Raw genomic sequence first — 18,199 nt, 5'->3', positions numbered from 1 at the left:
TTGGTAGCACTCCTGTGGAGCGCCGAAGACACTTCACTACGCTAAAGGTGCTGTATAAATGCACTTTCTTTTTGTTGTTCTCCTCCCTCGACTCCTCCTCCTCCTCCTCCTCCTCACCCTTCCACCTCCACCTCTCTCCTCCTCCTCCTCCACCTGCACCTCCTCCTCTCTCCTCTCTCCTCCACCTCCTCCTCCTCTTCCTCCTCCTCAACCTGCACCTCCTCCTCTCTCCTCCTCCTCCACCACCTCCTCTTCCTCCTCCTCCTCTCCTCCTTTTCCACCTGCACCTCCTCCTCCTCTTCCCCTACTCTCCCCTCCTCCTCTTCCTCCTCCTCTCCCCTCCTCCTCCTCTCGTCCTCCTCCTCCTCTCCCCTCCTCTCCTCTTGTCCTCCTCCTCTTCCTTCTCCTCCTCCTCCTCCTCTCCTCTCTTCCTCCTCCTCCTCTCCCTGCCTCTCCACCTCCTCCTCTCTCCTCCTCTCTTCCTCCTCCTCCTCTCCCTGCCTCTCCACCTCCTCCTCTCTCCTCCTCTCTTCCTCCTCTCCCTGCCTCTCCCACCTCCTCCTCTCCACCTCCTCTCTTCCTCCTCCTCCTCTCCCCACCTCTCCACCTCCTCCTTTCTCCTCCTCCACCTCCTCTCTTCCTCCTCCTCCTCTCCCCACCTCTCCACCTCCTCCTCTCTCCTCCTCCACCTCCTCTCTTCCTCCTCCTCCTCTCCCCGCCTCTCCACCTCCTCTCTTCTTCCTCCTCCTCTCCCCACCTCTCCACCTCCTCTCTTCCTCCCCCCTCCCCCTCTCCCCGCCTCTCCACCTCCTCCTCCACCTCCTCTCTTCCTCCTCCTCCTCCTCTCCACCTCCTCCTCTCTCCTCCTCCACCTCCTCTCTACCTCCTCCTCCTCTCCCCGCCTCTCCACCTCCCTCTCTCCTCCTCCTCCTCCTCCTCTCCCCGCCTCTCCACCTCCTCCTCTCTCCTCCTCCACCTCCTCTCTTCCCCCTCCTCCTCTCCCTGCCTCTCCACCTCCTCTCTTCCTCCTCCTCCTCTCCCTGCCTCTCCACCTCCTCCTCCACCTCCTCTCTTCCTCCTCCTCCTCCTCTCCACCTCCTCCTCTCTCCTCCTCCTCCTCCTCTCTCCGCCTCTCCACCTCCTCCTCTCTCCTCCTCCACCTCCTCTCTTCTCCCTCCTCCTCTCCCCACCTCTCCACCTCCTCCTTTCTCCTCCTCCACCTCCTCGCTCCTCCTCCTCCTCCAACTACTTCTTCTCTTCATTCTCCTTCCTCTTCATTCTTCAGCAAATGCTGACAGGGTCCCCAAGTTGTTGGCTGGCGGTTGTTAAGTGTGGCGCTGACTCTTGTTGGCACAGTTTGAGAGGCCCCGGCTTCTACACACTCGGCAGTTGCAGGGAAGCGTCCCATGATGACAGTTTTGGTCACTGTTTGTTCAGAAGAGAATCTGGACCCTGCACATTCAGCGCTGACACACGTGATTCGCTCTCCCTTTTCTTGCAGGCATTGCTGACCAAGATCTGGTGGGGTGAGCTTTCTGTCGACACAAACACTTGGCAGGTGCTGCTCTGCTTAGTGCTCTGGCCCATCATCTACTCAAAGCTCATCACTTTCAGGTAGGAGCCCAGTCACTATTCCCACCACCAGTGTCTGTCAACCCCAACCACCAAACATGGCTTTGTCTGACGTGAACCTTTGTGCCAACAGAGGCGAGCGATGCCGGTGCTGCTAAATGGAACACTCTGCATCTCAGGCACCGAGACTAGAAATTCTGGTCAGGGAGGGGGGCAGAAATTGGGAACTGAACCTGTTTCCCTGGGTTTATGCTCCTCTCTTAAAATACCATGGGCGGGAGGAAGTGGGCACCTCTTGACATCACAGTTGGAGGCTGGTCTGGCAGGGAGGTCAGTGTCTACAAGAAATTGTGCTGGCTCCACCCGTTGTATGGCCAACAGATCATCCAGCTGTATGAAGCAGGCGGTAGCACGGCCCACAGAGTGGTTTCCCAATGGCAGCCGATCTTGGAGAGTTACCGTTGGGAGAGCATCAAAGAAACAGTTCGCAAGTCCAACTTTCATCGTCACCACTTAACCCGGGAATGCCTTGAACCATCCAAATGCCGAGGTTTGGGGCAGGGTAATCACCGGGGCAGACTGGCGGGCCGAAGTCCTCCCGCAAGGGAGCAACTGGTAAACTGGAATTTCTAGGCTGTGGTGTGAGTTGTGGTTAATGCCCCACGGGACCTGGGTTGTGATACGTAGTGAGCTGCTCGGTAGGTACAGTTCTCTCCCGGCCCACCCTAGCGTTAATGCTTCACGTAGTTGATTGCCAACTTTCGAGAACAAATTGTTCAATCATTAAATGAAAAGACGCCTTTATAAGCCACAGACTCTTCAGGTCTCCAGTCAATTCATTAAACAATTCCTCGGCGCACTGTGGTGAGAGAGGCCGGGATCACTGGATTTCACCATTTCAGCCGAAGCACCCTCCCCGCTGAGTAATTGTCTCCCTCTACCTCTCCTCATTCCACACAATCAGTGGTCCCAATGTCACCGCCTCACTGCTCTGATATTGATGAGGGGGGGAACATTACGGGCCAAAAGAGGTCACAAGAGACCTGGGGGCAGCTAGCAAACAGCTAGTTGGTTGTAGCTGGGAGAGCTGGTATTGGGGTTCGGTAATCAGACCCTCCTCTGTCAGGCACGCACTGCCAAGCAGCCAGTTACAGCAATCTGTCCTCTGAATATTATCAGGGACCCGTCCCAGTTAGAGTTAGTGACACAACCAATGACATCAGGCAGATTTAATAGGAACATAGTAATTGCTAGACAAAAAATGACCACAGTCGATCTAGTTCGCCTTCTACCATCCTGTAGTCACATGATACAATGATAACGGAGTCGTTAACTAATCACAGCAATCAATCTCCAGCAATTTGTCTACAACAGACCCAGACACGAAGCGAGGAAAACCCCAGTGATGGAGAGATTTGGGAACCATAGGTCCAAGTAACCTGTTCCTCCTGAACACGCTACACTCACCACACACCATGTCTCAAATTACTCATATACTGTATCCCAAAATATTATTTATTAGTAAGTTAACATTCTATCCTCATCCCTCATTTGTTAGAGTTACAGATACACGCACACAGATGCACATACAGATGCAGACACGCACACTAACAGACACACAGATAAACAATCAGACACACACAGACACACTCTCAGACACACATGCAGACACACACACTAAAAGACACACAGACACAAACACAGGCACACACAGATATACACATGCAGACACACAACCACACACACACAGACACACACATTGATACACACACACATGCATTTACATGGACACGTACAGACACGCACACAGATGCACTACACACAGACCCACACACACACAGATACACACACAGACACACACACACACACACTACACACAGACACACACATACACGGTTATACACACACACACTACACACAGACACACACACACACACACACTACACACAGACACACACACACACAGATACACACACAGACACACACACACACACACACACTACACACAGACACACACATACACGGTTATACACACACACACACACACAGACACACACAGACACAGTTATACACACACACACACACACTTAGACACACATAGGCACACACAACACACAGACCCACACACACACACTTAGACAGTATCAGCTGTGGCTCAGTGGGCAGCACTCTCGCCTCTGAGTCAGAAGGTTGCGGGTTCAAGTCTCACTCCAGGGACTTGAGCACATAAAGCTAGGCTGACGCTCCAGTGCGGTGCTGAGGGAGTGCTGCACTGTCAGAGATGCTGTCTTTCGGATGAGACGTTAAACCGAGGCCCTGTCTGCTCTCTCAGGTGGACGTAAAAGATCCCATGGCACTATTCGAAGAAGAGCAGGGGAGTCATCCCTGGTGTCCTGACCAATATTTATCCCTCAACCAACATAACAAAAACAGATTATCTGGTCATTATCACATTGCTGTTTGTGGGAGTTTGCTGTGCGCGAATTGGCTGCCGCATTTCCCACATTACAACAGTGACGACACTTCAGAAGTACTTCATTGGTTGTCAAACACTTTGAGACGTCTGGTGGTCGTGAAAGGCATTATAGAAATGCAAGTCTTTCTTTTAGGCACACGCAGACACACACACTGACTTTCCTCGTCGACAGAAGTGGACTAGAACTGTCCGCCAGCGATTATACCACTGGAAACCAGCCCAATTTGCCTCTGTGTACCTTCATTAAATATTCCTGGTAGGCTCGAGGCACTGTTATATTGTCCTCCACTGGAAGCCCATCTCAGGAGGGGAGATGGGGAGGAAGAGGAACCCAGCATTGGAAGGGTTAAGGCAGCCAGCTTGTGTCTAACAGTGGAGCTCACTGCAGTGTCTGAGGCTGGTGCCCAGCAATGTAAAGATACTTCCATTAGTGTCAGTAACCTGGTAAAGGAGGGGCGAGCCCTGGCAGTCAGAGCCAGCACTCTCCCAATTCCCACAAAACAATCTGCTTTTTTTTCCAGACGGGATGAAGAAAGGAGAAAGAAAATGTCATTGAGCAACACTGAACTTAGCATGAATCCATCTGTGAGTGGGAACCTCAACTCGATGCACATCAGACAACGATCCATCTCGCAGTGAGTATAGGCCATCCCTCTCTCTCTTGCTGACTAGCTGAATGTTTTCTTTCTGTCTCTCTTTCTCTCACCGTCTCTCTGTCTCTCTCTGTCTTATTCTCTCTCTCCATCTGTCCCTCTATCTCTTAGTTTTTCTCTGTCTCCATCTCTCTCTCAATCTGTCTGTCTTTCTGTCTCTCTGTCTTGCTCTCTCTCTGTCTTCACCTCTGCCTCCCCTTTTATCTCTCTCTGTCTTCACCTGTGCCTTTCTATCACTCTTAAGAACATAAGAATTAGGAGCAGGAGTAGGCCATAGGGCCCTCAAGCCTGCTTCACTATTCAATAAGATCATGGCTGATCTTCTATATCAACTCCACTTTCATGCCCTATCCTCATATCCCTGGATTCCCTTCGTGCCCAAACGTCTGTCGATCTCAGTCTTGAATATACTCATCAATTGAACATCCACAGCCCTCTGGGGTAGAGAATTCCAAAGATTCACAACCCTCTGAGTGAAGAAATTCCTCCTCATCTCTGTCCTAAATGGCCAACCCCTTATCCTGAGACTATGCCCCCTAGTTGTAGACTCTCCAGCCAGGGGAAACAACCTCTTGGCATCTACCCTGTCAATCCCCTTCAGAATTGATATCGATTGTAAATAGCTGAGGCCCAAGCACTGATCCATCCGGCACTCCATTAGTTACACCCGAAACTGTTCCGTTTATTCCTACTCTCTGTTTTCTGTCAAAAACCAATCCTCCATCCATGCTAATATATTACCCCCAATCCCATGAGCCCTAATCCTGTGCAACAACCTTTTGTGTGGCAGCTTATCGAATTCTTTTTGAAAATTCAAACATACTAGATCCACTGGTTCTCCCTTATCTACCCTGCTAGTTACACCCTCAAAAAGCTTACTGTCCCACCTAGCTTTGTATCGTCAGCAAACTTGGATACATTACACTCGGTCCCTTCATCTAGGTCATTAATATAGATTGTAGATTGACCCTTGTTACATGCACCTCTAATTTCCTGATGAATACTCTGTCTAACACTAATTACTGTTAGGAGACCTATAAACAACTCCAACCAGTGTTTTCTCCCCTTTGTTATTTCATAGTTCCACCCATACTGATTCTACATCCTGATTTTCTAGGCTAAGATCCTTTCTCCCGACTGCCTTTATCTGATCCTTTATTATCAGGGCTCTCCCACCTCCTTTTTCATTTTGCTTATCTTTTCTAACAGTCAAGTACCCTGGAATATTTAGTTCCCAACCTTAATAACAACAGAAAATGCTGGAAAAACTCAGCAAGTCAGGCAACATCCGTGGAGAGAAATTTGAGTTGACGTTTCGGGTTTGACCCTTCTTCAAAACTGGAGAGAAAAGGAACTAGATCGAAGGCAGGGCTGCGATCGGACAAAAGAATAAAAGAACCAAAAGAAGTAAAAGAGATTAGAAGCTAGACGAGATGGTAATAGGCTGTGATTAGGTGTAAAGTGTACTGGCAGGGCAAAAGATAGCTGCCAGGTGTGAGAGAGAAACAAAAGGAAAGGGGGGGGGGGAAAGGAAAGGAGTGGAAAAATATAAGTGAAAATGAAATAGGGGCCGAGGTTATGATCTGAAATTGTTGAACTCGATATTGAGACCGGAAGGCTGCAGAGTGCCTAATCGGAAGATGAGGTCACCCTGCAACCACACCTCAACAATTGCTACTTGATCAAACCCATTTATCTCTATTTGTGCCATTCATTCATCTATCTTGTTACGAAATCGTTGTGCATTCCGATATAGCGCCTTTAATTTTAACTTTTTGCTATTTTCCCTGATGTGGCCTTAGTTGCTAATGTCCTATTAGGTTTGTTAAACACTCTGTCCCATCCTGACACAATCTGCTTGATTTTAGCCAAATCGCTACTCTGCTCTACAGCCTTGATTTTTCTCTTCAGACTTATAAATCTACCATTTCTTGAACCTTTCTTCCCCTTATTTGTTTAAAGTCCGATCTGCCGCCCCAGTTATTCAATTCACCAGGACACTGATCCCAGCCCAGTTTGAGTGGAGTCCGTCCCACTATGCCTGGAGTCTTTCTCTCTGCCTCTAATTCTATCTGTGTTTTCTTGAATCTCTCTCTCTCTCTTCCCCATGTATCTTTCTGTCTCTCTCTCTCTGTCTCTCTCTTCCCCATGTATCTCTCTGTCTCTCTCCATCTCTCTCTCTTATCCAGTATCTCTCTGTCTGTCTCTTTCTTCTGCTGTCTCTCCGTCTCTCTCTTCCCCAGTATCTCTGTCTCTCTATTCCCCTGTCTCTCTCTCTCTTCCGCTGTCTCCATCTCTCTCTCTTCCCCAGTATCTCCGTCTCTCTCTTCCTCTGTATCTCTCTCTCTCTCCCCTACTATCTCTCCATCTCTCTCTCTTCCACACTATCTCTCTCTGTCTTCCACACTATCTCTCTCTCTCTCTTCCCTACTATCTCTCCATCTCTCTCTCTTCCCCACTATCACTCCATCTCTCTCTCTTCCCCACTATCACTCCATCTCTCTCTTCCCTATTATCTTTCCATCTCTCTCTCTTCCCCATGAATCTCTCTCACTTTCTCTCTCCCTGCCTCCCCTTCTATCTCTCTCTACCTTCAATTGTGCCTTTCTATCACTTTTTTTCTGCCTCTAATTCAATCTGTGTTTTCTTGGCCCTCTCTCTCATCTCCTGTCTCACTCTCTCTGTCTCTCTCTTAATGTCTCTCTCTCATTGCCTGTCCCTATCTCTCTCTGTCTCTGTCCCTTTCTCTTCCCCTGTCTCTCTCTCTGTATCTCTCTTCTCCAGCATCTCTCTCTGTGTCTCTCTCTGTGTCTCTCTCTCTCTGTCTCTCTGTTCCCCATGTATCTCTCTCTGTCTCTGTCTCGCTCTCATCCAGTATGTCTCTCTGTCTCTCTCTAGTCCCCATATATCTCTTCATCTCTTCCTTTTGTATCTCTTTCTGTCTCTCTCTCTCTCTCTTCTCCGTGTATCTTTCTGTCTCTTTCTCTACCCCAGTATCTCCCTGTCTCTCTCTCTCATCCCATGTATAACCAATATGAGGGAAAAACCTACTTGACCTCATCCTCACCAATATACCTATCGCAGATGCATTTGCCCATGACAATATTGGTAGCAGTGACCACCGCACAGCCCTTGTGGAGATGAAGTCACATCTTCACACTGAGGACACCGGCCATCGTGTTGTGTGACACGCTCACCGTGCTAAATGGGATAGATTCAGAACAGATCTAGCAGCTCAAAACTGGGCATCCATGAGGCACTGTGGACCATCAGCAGCAGCAGAATTGTATTCCACCACAATCCGTAACCTCGTGGCCCAGCAGTTCCCTCACTCTACCATTACCATCAAGCCAGGTGACCAACCCTGGTTCAATAAGGATGTAGAAGAGCATGCCAGGAGCAGCACCAGGCATACCTGGTGAAGCCACAACACAGGACTACATGCATGCTAAACAGTGGAAGCAGCATGCTATAGACAGAGCTAAGCGATCCCACAATCAACGGATCAGATCAAAGCTCTGCAGTCCTGCCACATCCAATTGTGATGGTGGTGGACAATTAAACAACTAACGGGAGGAGGAGGCTCCATGATTATCCCATCCTTAATGATGGTGGAGCCTAGCACGTGAGTGCAAAAGACAAGGCTGAAGCATTTGCAGCCATCTTCAGCCAGAAGTGCTGAGTGGATGATCCATATCGGCCTACTCCTGAGATCCCCACTGTTGTGTCTCCTTGTGTTCTTATACTATATATATTACAGACACTTTTAGTTCATTTTAGTTAGTGCTTTTACTTAGCTGTATTCTTGCTTTGTTATTGTGCTGCCGCATGGTGCGGAGTGATACAAGATGTCCGACGCTTCACTGTGCACTGCCCGTGCACAGTGTGCCACATAGCAATATAACTACACCATACCAAAGTAGTTCCATACCAAAGCAGTTCCATTTAACGATGTGATACTATAACAATGTAATATCCCTCTTTCTCAAAAAACAAAAACATGAAATTTAACAATTTAAATTAACAAATATTATATCTAAACTATTATTATCAACTACAAAGAATCATGAGTTTTTTTTTATTCGCGATATCGCTCAGTTGGTTGGATGTTGTCCCTCCACCTTGTGGATTTGGTGGTGGCCATTCCTCTCTGCGGTGTTTTGGTGTGTTCTGCTCTCGTTGTTGTTGTTGCTGTCGCCTTTGGAGTTGGAGTGTGCATGCTCGTGGTTGTTTGATTTGTAGCGCTTGTTTCTAGTGTTGTACTGCTTGTGGTAGCTGGTGTTGTCAATGTTGCTGATGTTGTCTGCTGCTTATCCAGTTCAGGTGAAGGTCTGATGTGGAGTCTGTTCCGTCTGTATTGGTTACCAGGTTCAGTCTCTACGAAGTAGAATCTTGGAGTATCAGCTTTTCCAATGACCTTGGCTGGATTCCAGGTTTTCAACACCGGGTCTTGCACATGCACTGATTGTCCATTCAGCAATTCTGGTAGCATCTTTGCATGTTTATCGTAATGTTTGCTTCCTACGATCTGTGCTTCTGCCAGCTTTTGTCTGAAGTCCTCCTGGTCCTGGGCAGGATATATTTTTGCTGGTAGTGTAGTCTTAAACTTCCTCCCATTCAGCAATTCCGCAGGTGATTTCATGTCTGCTTTCAGTGGTGTTGATCTGAGTGATAGGAGGGCAAGGTCTTGGTCTTTCCCCATCTCACTACTTTTGATGAGAGTTCTCTTGACAGTCTGGATCTGTCTTTCGATGAACCCGTGTCCCCTTGGGAAATGTGGGGATGAGGTTACTATTTTGAACCCATACTTTTCTGCCAGAGCTCTGAATTCACTCGATGTGAACTGGGTTCCATTGTCACAGATGACCTTTTCCGGGATTCCTTGTTCAGCAAACAAGCTCTTTGCAACCCTGGTGGTAGTTGTGGCTCTCAAGCCTTTCATCCTTCTCACAAAAGGAAACTTGGAATAGTAATCTGCCACTATGAGATACCATTCTTGATTGCACATGAAGAGATCTGCCCCAACAGTGTGCCATGGTCTTGACGGTATTTCACTAGGTATCATCTCCTCTTTCTGTTGTGCATTTCTGTATTTCTGGCATATACCACATGCAGAGACCATCTGTTCGATATTTTTGTACATGCCTATCCAGTATACAGCTGATCTGGCTCTCAGCTTGCATTTCTCCATTCCCATGTGGCCTTCATGTATGAGATGGAGAAGTTGTGTCTGCATCGTCTTTGGCACGATGATCCTCGATCCAGCAAGGAGAATACTGTCTTCTACTGCAATGTCATCTTTAATCGTCCAGTATTGACGAATTGTCACCTGTACCTGCTGGATTCTCTCCGGCCGGCCCTGTATTACTTGTTGTGTGAGTAGTTGCAACTCCTCATCTTTGCTAGTCTCATCTCTGATTTGACTGAGCTTTGTAGGGGTAACATTCACTAGGTGGTGGATTTTTACTGTTAGGCCCTCCACCTCGTGTTTCTCATATGGTGACAATCGAGACAATGCATCTGCTAGCACCATTTCCTTTCTTGGCTTATATTTAAGCGTGAAGTCATAGCTTTGGATCCTTAGAAGTAGTCTTTGCAGTCTTGCAGGCGCTTTGCACAGATTCTTCTTATAGATCTGTTCTAGTGGACGATGGTCACTCTCTATTGTAAATCGCCTGCCATATAGGTATGTATGGAATTTCTCGCATCCGTACACTACTGCTAATAGTTCTCTTTCTATGTTGGCGTATCTCGTCTCGGCTGACGTCAAGGCCTTTGATGCGAAAGCTATCGGCTTTCCTTCCTGTACCAGAGCTGCCCCTAGTCCTCTGGTAGAAGCGTCTACTTGCAGAGTGACTGGTTTTCTTCTGTCATAATATGACAGACTTGTTTCTTTGCACAACAGTTCTTTAAGTTGTTTGAAATTCCTTTCAGACCACTGGTATTCGGCGTCTTCTTTCAATAGCTCTCTGAGATTTGTTGTATGTTCCGACGTGTGGGATGAAAGAACTCATGTATTGGACCAAGCTGGGGTAACTCCTCAGCTCTTTCTTGTCTTTGGGTGGTTTCATTTCAGCAATCGCCGCAATCTTCTCTGGATTTGGCTTGACTCCCTCTGGTGTATAAATCATACCGAAGAATTGGCATTCCTTGACTTTAACTATGCACTTATCTGCATTTAACTTGATGCCAGCCTTCCTGGTACTCTCCATGGCCTCATGTAGGTGCATGTCATGGTCCCTTTCATCTGCTCCATAGATCTGAATATCATCAGCTATTCCTATAGCTCCTTCACAGCCTCTGTATGTCTCGTCTATTTTCTGTTGAAAGATATCTTGACTGACCTTTAGCCTGAATGGTAACCGCAGGAATTTGAAACGCTCAAATGGTGTGTTGAATGTTGTCAGTGTTGTTGATTCCTCATCCAACTTCACGTTCCAATATCCATTTCTGGCATCTAGTTTTGAGAAAACCTTGGCTCCTGCCAGTGATGGCGTAATCTCCTCTAGCGTTGGGGTGGGAGAGTGGTCCCTCTTTATTGCCTGGTTTAGATCTTTGGGGTCCAAACATATTCTGAGATGCCCGTTTGGCTTTTCTCGTACCACAATTGAGTTTACCCAGTCTGTGGGTTCAGTGACCTTTACGATCACTCCCTTTTCTTCCATCTCCTTTAGCTCTCTTTCAAGCTTTGTCTTCAGCTTGATGGGTACTTTTCGTGGAGCATGGATAACGGGCTTTACCTCTGGATCGGTGGTGATGTGGTATTGGAAATCTCCGAAACATCCCACTGTATCATCGAAACATTCCGGATACATGTCTATCAAGTCTTTTGTACTCTTGATTTGTGGGCGGTTCTCCAGTGGGGTGTTGCTGTCTATCTTCAGTGGCGTTTCCGTCAGCTCATGATGCACTGAGATCAATCTCAACTTCTCGCAGCTGTTTAATCCCAGGATCGCTGGCCCCTCAGTGTCGGTGACATAGAACATGCAGTTGATGTTCTTTCTTTTATGTGTTCCTTTGATAAAGGTTATTCCGAGTTGTTTAATCTCACTCCCCCCGTATGCTGTCAGCGTGACATTACTTGCCTTTAAACAACCATTTTTCGGGTAGCCATCTTCTCAGGTTTTCGGGAAAGATCTGCTGGTACAGTCTCAATGGGAGAATGTTGCTCTGAGCCCCTGTGTCCAGCTTCAACTTTAAGTTGATGGTTGTGGGCCGCCCTTTGACCTTTTTTTTGATTTGGATGATGGTGTGCAATTCTCTCCTCGGAGTATTTTCCACTCTGGACATCTCGTGAAGCTGTATCTTTATGGTTTCAATGTTTAGTGCATTGTCGTGATCATCATCATCATCCTGCTCATCCATGGCATGGATATTGTGTTTCTTTCTCTGGTTCTGCTGTCTGCCTTTGTTTTTGATGTATGTTCCTTCTTTCTTCGTTCTACACCTCTTTTCCCAGTGGTTTAGTTTGCCACATGCATTGCAGCTTGTTCCATATGCTGGACATTTCCTCTTGTCTGTGTAATCGTGCAGTCTTCCACAATTTCTGCACATGTTTCCCCCGTTGTCATGTGCATGTCTTTGTGTGTTGTACTTTTCTCTCACTGCATCCACTCTGTTGTCCATCTCAGAAGCCGTCCGCATGTCAGCCGTTTGAGAAATCAGCATTTTCATTTGCTGCTTCATGGCTTCATGAGCTCTCGCAGTATCTATAGCCTCTGTTATTCCGAGCTTTTCTTTTCCTATCAGGGCTTTTTGTACCTCTACATGTGCTGACCCCCATATTAGCTGGTCCACAAGCCTTTCCTCCATTTCCTTAAATTTACACTTGCTGGCTTCATTTCTCAGCCTTGTCAGGAAATTGTCAGCTGTTTCACTGGGTTCCTGTCTTAGATGCTGGAATTTGTATCTGTGTATACAGTGATTGGATTTAGGCTCTAGATGGTTGCTGAATTTATCAAAAATTGTCGCAGGGTTTTCCTTTTCCTCTTCAGTCAAACTCCAGCTATTATACAAATCTAGACCTTTTTCTCCTGTCCACAACAGAATGTAACTAACCTTTTTCTCTTTGGTAGTACCCTTCAGGAAGCTTTTGAATGTAAGCTCACATTTCTGTTTGAACTTGCGGAATGCTTCTACTATATCGTCGGCTTCCCAGTTCATGAGGGGTTGCATTTGCACAGTCAGTGCAGCGGCAGCCGTCATTTTAGTTTCCCGTACGATTCACTCTCAATCACCGCAGACACCGGCACTCACAATCAGCTCATAAAATCACTTTTCGTCTTATTCGTAGTTTGTATAGCACAATTTTGTACTCGCTTATACCGCTGCCACCATGTTGTGTCTCCTTGTGTTCTTATACAATATATATTACAGACACTTTTAGTTCATTTTAGTTAGTGCTTTTACTTAGCTGTATTCTTGCTTTGTTATTGTGCTGCCGCATGGTGCGGAGTGATACAAGGTGTCCGACGCTGCACTGTGCACTGCCCGTGCACGTAGCAATATAACTACACCATACCAAAGTAGTTCCATACCAAAGTAGTTCCATTTAATGATGTGATACTATAACAATGTAACACCCACCATCACAGATGCCAGTCTTCAGCCAATTCAATTCACTCCACGTAATATCAAGAAATGGTTGAGAGCACTGGATACAGCAAAGGCTATGGGCCCTGACAACATCCCGGTTGTCGTGTTGAAGACTTTTTCTCCAGAACTAGCCACGCATCTAGCCAAGCTGTTCCGGTACAGCTACAACACTGGCACCTACCCGACAAAGTGGAAAATTGCCCAGGTATGTCCTGTCCTCAAAAAGCAGGACAAATCCAATCCGGCTAATTATCACCCCATCAGTCTACTCTCAATCAGCAGCAAAGTGATGGAAGGTGTCGTCGACAGTGATATCAAGCGGCAATTACTCACCAGTAACCTGCTCACTGATGCTCAGTGGGTTCTGTTGGACTGCTTTCTTGTTCTTTTTCATTGTGTTACTTTAAACATCAGATTACACACACACTCAGTTGTAGTAATGCAGGATCAGGTCTTTATTGAAACCTCATGCTATCCACAACCAGTATGAGTGCACAAGTCTTTTCATACTACACAAACCAGTGCGAGGGCTGCTGAGACTCACACTTCACAAAACCAGTGTGAGCTCGAGCTGCTTTTGAGACTTCACACTATCCGATTCCAGTGTGAGCTACTAAACAGTGTTCCCTACATTTCTTATACCAATTTGCACCTTTGATCACTACATTCTATGCATGCTACCAATAAATCACGGTACATTAAAGATACATACAAATGCCAACAGAATAACAACATAAACTAAACAACCAGGCACTTAACAGCCCTAATTGTTTTTATTACCATTACAAGTGACCAAGCTGATGCATTCTAGACCATTGGAGATATGGCTGACTGACTCTTGCACATTCTACTATTTTCTTTCCTGTGAAGACATCCTTACTTTAAAATCCTCTTACCCAATTTACAACCCATGCGCAGCAGAAAGCTGCTTTAACTCTTAACTCATCAAGGGGCCGAATGGCCTACTCCTGCTCCTATTTCTTATGTTCTTATGTACTCCTGTCTCTCGCTCTCTTCCCCATATATCTCTCTGTCTCTCTCTCTCTTTTTCTTCCCCTGTCTCTCTCTCTCTTTCTTCCCCTGTCTATCTTACCCTGCCTCTCTCTCTCTCTCTGTCTTCCTCATCTCTCTCTCTTCCCCTATCTCTCTCTCTCTATCTTCCCCTGTCTCTCTCTCTCTCGTCTTTTGGATGAGATGTTAAACCGAGGCCCTGTCTGCTCTCTCAGGTGGACGTAAAAGATCCTATGGCACTATTTCAAAGAAGAGCAGGGGAGTTCTCCCCGGTGTCCTGGCCAATGTTTATCCCTCAATCAACGTCATTAAAACAGATTATCTGGTCATTATCACATTGCTGTTTGTGGGAGCTTGCTGTGTGCAAATTGGCTGCCGCGTTTCCTACATTACAACAGTGACTACACTTAAAGAAGTACTTCATTGGCTGTAAAGTGCTTTGAGATGTCCGGTGGTTGTGAAATGCGGTATATAAATGCAAGTCTTTCTTTCTTTTCTTTCTTTTTTCCCGTCTCTCTCTCTCTCTTCCCCTGTCTCTCTCTCTTCCCCGTCTCTCTCTCCCTTTCTTCCCCTGTCTCTCTCTCTCTCTTCCCCAGTCTCTCTCTCTCTCTCTTCCCCAATCTCTCTCTCTTCCTCAATCTCTCTCTCTCTCTTCCCCAATCTCTCTCTCGCTCTTCCCCGTCTCTCTCTCTCTCTTCCCTGTCTCTCTCGCCCTTTCTTCCCCTGTCTCTCTCTCTTCCCATGTCTCTCTCCCTTTCTTCCCCTATCTCTCTCTCTCTTTCTTCCCCATCTCTCTCTCATCCCCTGTATGCCTCTATCTCTCTCTCATCCTCTGTCTCTCTCTTTGTCTCTCTCTGTGGAGAATCATGTTTGATTTAACAGTGTGTGATGAGTAAGCTCGATACATGAACTGATACTTGAACACCCAGAACTAAGGAGACCTGCTGGACTAGGTCTGTCACTGGGAATGGGAACCTCCTTACTCAGCTCCAGATACCCTGCCCATCAAGTCCTGACTGCGCAGGTGACAGTATCAACAACAACCAGCATTTCTACAGCACTCCTCACGGGAAGGAAGACATTCAGAAGCAATGAACAACAAGGGTGACAAGGAATGGAGGGCTAGCATGAGGAACCAACAGCACAGTCAAAGAAGTCGTCTTCGAAAAGGTTTCGAAGGCAGTGAGGGAGGCAGAAAAATAAATGGGACTGGGTGTGGGAGTCAGGAGAGCTGACTAAGTGGGGTGGTGGAAGTAAGAAGAAGGAATGGAGGGTGTGAGGAGAAGAGGCGAAAGGAAGAAAGGGAGCAGACGCTGAGCCAAAGCCCAGTGTTATACGGGAGGAGGGAGTGAGGGGTAAGGTGAAGGTGTTAGAGGAGGGGAGAGATTGAGGGGTGTATCTAACCCGTGCTGTACCTGCCCTGGGAGTGTTTGATGAGACAGTGTAGAGGGAGCTTTACTCTGTATCTAACCCGTGCTGTACCTGTGATGAAATATGCCGTTCATCAGGCACTGTATTCTCTGTGTTCTCAGGCACTGTATTCTCTGTGTTTAGTTTAGTTTCAGTTTCATTTCCCCACCGGTACTGTATTGTGTGTAGGGCTCCGCCCATACCTGGCCACTACTTAAGCAGGCTGCACTGTCTCACAGACAGTGCAGCAGATCTTTGGATGGGAGACACTTCTCCACTGTGTATTACTTTCTTAGTTAATAAAAGCCTTGCTTTGCTCCGTTAACGTCGAGTCTCGGATTCATTGAGGCACATCAATTTTATTAACTAAATTTTCAACGCAATGGATCAACTCTTGAAACCTGAACGTTTGGATTTGGACCAGCATGCTTCGGACGCATCGGCACGCTTCGGACACTGGTTTAAGTGTATGGAATTCTTCCTGGACAATTCCGTAGCCATCACAGGCGCTACGGACGCCGAAAGTATGAAACTCGGAATCCTGCGGAATTGGGTAAGCCACCGGGTTTAGCCCCTCATCCAAGACGCCGACACGTACCCGGCCGCCTGCGACATCCTAAAGGCGCATTACCAGCAGCCTACGAATGAGGTGTACGCTAGGCATCTGCTCGCTACTCGCGCACAGCGACCTGGGGAATCGCTGGATGAGTTCCTAGTCACCCTGAAAACGCTTGGCAAAGACTGCAAGTGCCAAGATGTAAAAGCCGCAGTGTACACTGATGAGCTTGTTTGTGATGCCTTTATCACAGGCCTCAGCTCCACTTACATCCAGCAGAGACTACTGGAAAAAACGGGATTGGACCTGAAACAGGCTGTGGACACAGCGCGATCCCTGGATGTGGCCCAGAGAAACTCGGACGCCTACTCTTCAGCCCGCGCCGCCCACGCCGCCACGTGTGCACCAAGGGGGCCGCCATCTTGGAAGACATCTTCCCCGCCCGGCAGCCCGACACCGTCAGGGCCCCGCTCTCCCCCCAGAAGCCCTACGACAGCCGCGACGCGTCGGGGCCCCAACTGCTACTTCTGCGGGCAGCCGAAGCACACCAGAAACCTGTGCCCGGCGAAAGGCACCACCTGCTTTAAGTGTGGTAAGAAGGGGCACTTTGGGAAGGTGTGCAGAGGGAACCCCGCTGGAAAACCCGCCACCGCCGCGTGTGCGCCGTGGGAGCGGCCATTTTGGACGCCATTTGCCCGACCTCGTGGGGTCCGCCATCTTGTGAGCAGACAGCGTGGACGCCATCTTGTCTCAATCAGGGCCCTACAGTGGCATCGGTCACAGTGGACCAGACCAGACCGCACCCGCTATCCAAATCAATGGTGGACATCGAGGTAAACGGGTGCGGGGTTAAATGTTTAATTGACAGTGGAAGCACGGAGAGTTTTATCCACCCTGAACTAGCACAACAACTCTCTCTAACGGTGGTCCCTGCTCGGGGCACCATCTCTATGGCTGATAAAACCCAGACATCGACCGTTATGGGTTACTGCGCGGTACAATTGTCCGTTAACGGAACTGTATACGATAATTTTAAATTGTTAATCATGAAGAATCTATGTGCGAGCGTGATCTTGGGCCTGGATTTCCAGTGCCACCACCAAAGCATCACGCTCAATTACGGTGGGTCCCAGCCGCCCCTCACAGTGTGCGGTCTGGCTACCCTGAAGGTAAAGCCGCCTTCGCTATTCGCGAACCTTACTCCCAACTGCTGGCCAATAGCGACCAAAAGCAGGAGGTACAGCTGGGAGGACAGGCGGTTTATCGCGACCGAGGTAGACAGGCTCCTGAAGGAGCGCATTATTGAACGCAGCAACAGCCCGTGGCGCGCCCAAGTGGTGGTGGTGAGGGGTAGCGAGAAGAAGCGGATGGTGATAGATTATAGCCAGACGGTTAATCTATACACCCAGCTAGTCGCCTACCCGCTACCCCGCATATCCGAGATGGTGAACCAAATCGCCCAATACCGGGTGTTCTCCACCATCGACCTCAAGTCAGCGTACCACCAGCTCCCTATCAGACCAGAGGACCGCCTGTACACCGCCTTCGAGGCGAACGGACGCCTCTACCAATTCCTCAGAGTCCCCTTTGGGGTGACGAATGGGGTCTCGGTCTTCCAGAGGGAAATGGGCCACATGGTCGATGACCACCACTTGCAGGCAACCTTCCCCTACCTCGACAACGTCACCATCTGCGGTCACAACCAGCAGGATCACGACTCGAACCTCGAGAGGTTCCTGAAAACCGCACAAAAACTCAACCTCACTTACAACGAGGACAAGTGCGTTTTCAACACCACGCGCCTCTGCATACTAGGCAGCGTGGTGGAGAATGGGGAAATCGGACCAGACCCCGACCGATTGCGCCCCCTACGGGAGCTGCCCCTGCCCAACACTCCCAAAGCCCTGAAAAGGTGCCTGGGGTTAT

At 48.1% G+C, this 18,199-nt stretch overlaps 1 protein-coding gene across 2 annotated transcripts in view; it reads left to right on the top strand.

Annotated features, from left to right (window-relative positions):
- The window catches only part of trpm2 (transient receptor potential cation channel, subfamily M, member 2), a 337,017-nt gene that overhangs the window by 165,751 nt on the left and 153,067 nt on the right, over positions 1–18,199 (top strand). For both annotated transcript variants that reach the window (XR_015078103.1, XM_085985384.1), the window contains exons 16-17: positions 1,502–1,614; positions 4,570–4,683. Coding sequence is in view for 1 of the 2 variants with exons in the window: in XM_085985384.1 (XP_085841510.1) it covers positions 1,502–1,614; positions 4,570–4,683 (227 nt within the window). In the remaining variant the exon portion in view is untranslated. The remainder of the gene's footprint in view (positions 1–1,501; positions 1,615–4,569; positions 4,684–18,199) is intronic.

This window comes from Somniosus microcephalus, chromosome 4 (genome assembly GCF_052327205.1).
Source record: "Somniosus microcephalus isolate GS21.2 chromosome 4, FLI_Smic_1.0, whole genome shotgun sequence".
In the NCBI taxonomy this organism is placed as follows: domain Eukaryota; kingdom Metazoa; phylum Chordata; class Chondrichthyes; order Squaliformes; family Somniosidae; genus Somniosus; species Somniosus microcephalus.
This window is presented reverse-complemented; position numbering and strand designations above follow the sequence as displayed.